Consider the following 1624-nt stretch of genomic DNA (forward strand, 5'->3'; position numbering starts at 1 on the left):
TTTCTAACATTTGGTTAATGAAAGGTAATAGAAAATGATATTTTATTGCTCTTGCATTGAGTTTGTGGTAGTCAGTACATACTCTCCACTCGTTTTGCATGCAGGTAGGGACCATCATACCTTTGTTGTTCTCGACCACCGTGATTGTCGTATTCTTCGGTACCACTTGCACTGGGCTCACCCGCTTGCTATCTAAGATTGGATAGATCATCCCCGCATCAAGAAGCTTCAATATCTCTTTCTTTACAGCTTCCATCATAGGCGGGTTCAATCTCCTTTGTGCTTCCCGGCTTGGCTTGCATTCATCCTCCATCAAGATCTTGTGCATACAAGTGGAGGGGCTCAATCCCTTAATATCTGTGATTGTCCAACCCATGGCTTCTTTGTGCTACTTCAACACCTTAAGGAGTTGCTCTTCTTCACATTCGGTTAAGTGAGTTGAAATAATAATTGAAAGGTTTTCATTCTTTCCTAAATAAGCATACTTTAAGTGTTGAGGTAGGACCTCTAGTTCCAATCTGGGTGGTTGAACAAGGGATTGAGGCAATTTTGTATGAGTTGGGGGCAACTCAATTTGCTTGACATCAAATCTTGTAGATTTCTTTACCTCCAAATTATGGACCAACCTCTTAACCTCCGGATCCAAAGAATAACGCTTCAATTGTTCGGCTAGCTTCCCACAATCAAACCCCTTGTTTAAAAAGATTTCCATTATATCACCATTAGACAACTCGAAAAATTCTTGAGTTATTTGCTCAAAAACATCAACAAAGTACAAAGATGAAACATCACTAGGATATCTCATGACATCATAAATATTAAAACTTATTGTTTCACCATCAAAATCCATTGTCAAACTTCCCGCATACACATTGATCTTTGTCCTAGCCGTCTTTAAAAATGGTCTCCCAAGTAAGATTAGAGCCAATTTGGAGGACACTTGCTCATCTAAATCAATCACTTAGAAATCCGCCGAAAAGACCAATTGGTTCACTTGCACCAAAACATCTTCTAGAACACCTCTAGGAAAGACACTCGATTTATCCGCAAGAGAAATTATGACACCGGTTTCACTTAAAGGTCCGAAATTCAACGATTCATACACCGAGTAGGGCATGACATTGATAGAAGCACCAAGATCGAGCATGGCACTACTAAAAGTGACATCTCCAGTCTTGCAAGGGACCGTAAACATTCCCGGGTCTTTGCACTTAGGTGGAAGTTTCATTTGTATAACCACGGATGCGTTTTCATTCATTGAAATTTTCTCATTTCCCTTCAATTTCCTCTTGTTGGTAAAAAGTTCTTTCAAAAACTTTGCATATCTAGGGATTTCCTTGATGGCATCAAGTAAATGGATGTTTACTTCCACCTTTCGGAAGGTGTCCAAATCTCTTTCTCCTCTGTATTCTTCTTTGAAGTTGCAAGTTGGGAGGGGAATGGTGGTTGAGTGGCTATTGGTGTCACTAAGGGAGTAGTCTTCTTTGGAACCCCGACTTTTGTATCATTCTTGACTATATGATCCTCAATGGAAATGACCTCTATTTCTTCCTATTCTTCCCTTGAATTCTCCTTTGAACTACTTTCTCTGGTTTGTTCACCACTTTTCAAGGTCACCACATTG

General features: G+C 39.8%; 1 protein-coding gene across 1 annotated transcript; it reads right to left on the reverse strand.

The window, feature by feature from the left end:
* Positions 1 to 388: 388 nt before the first annotated feature.
* On the reverse strand, positions 389 to 1258 carry LOC145064376 (uncharacterized). Its single transcript, XM_079011841.1, has 2 exons — positions 995 to 1258; positions 389 to 892 (listed from the first exon to the last, which is right to left on the reverse strand). The coding sequence occupies exons 1-2, from the start codon at positions 1256 to 1258 to the stop codon at positions 389 to 391; spliced, it is 768 nt and encodes a 255-aa protein (XP_078867967.1).
* Between the last annotated feature and the right edge of the window lie 366 nt (positions 1259 to 1624).

The sequence above is a fragment of the Lactuca serriola genome, chromosome 7, assembly GCF_051521515.1.
Source record: "Lactuca serriola cultivar US96UC23 chromosome 7, Lser_US96UC23_V15, whole genome shotgun sequence".
NCBI classification, from domain to species: Eukaryota; Viridiplantae; Streptophyta; class Magnoliopsida; order Asterales; family Asteraceae; genus Lactuca; species Lactuca serriola.

Coding starts and splice junctions, on each gene's coding strand:
- LOC145064376 (XM_079011841.1), bottom strand. CDS start 1,258: ATGAATGAAAACGCATCCGTGGTTATACAAATGAAACTTCCACCTAAG. Junction 893..994: donor TAGAAGATGTTTTGGTGCAA/GTGAACCAATTG, acceptor CCATTTTTAAAG/ACGGCTAGGACAAAGATCAA.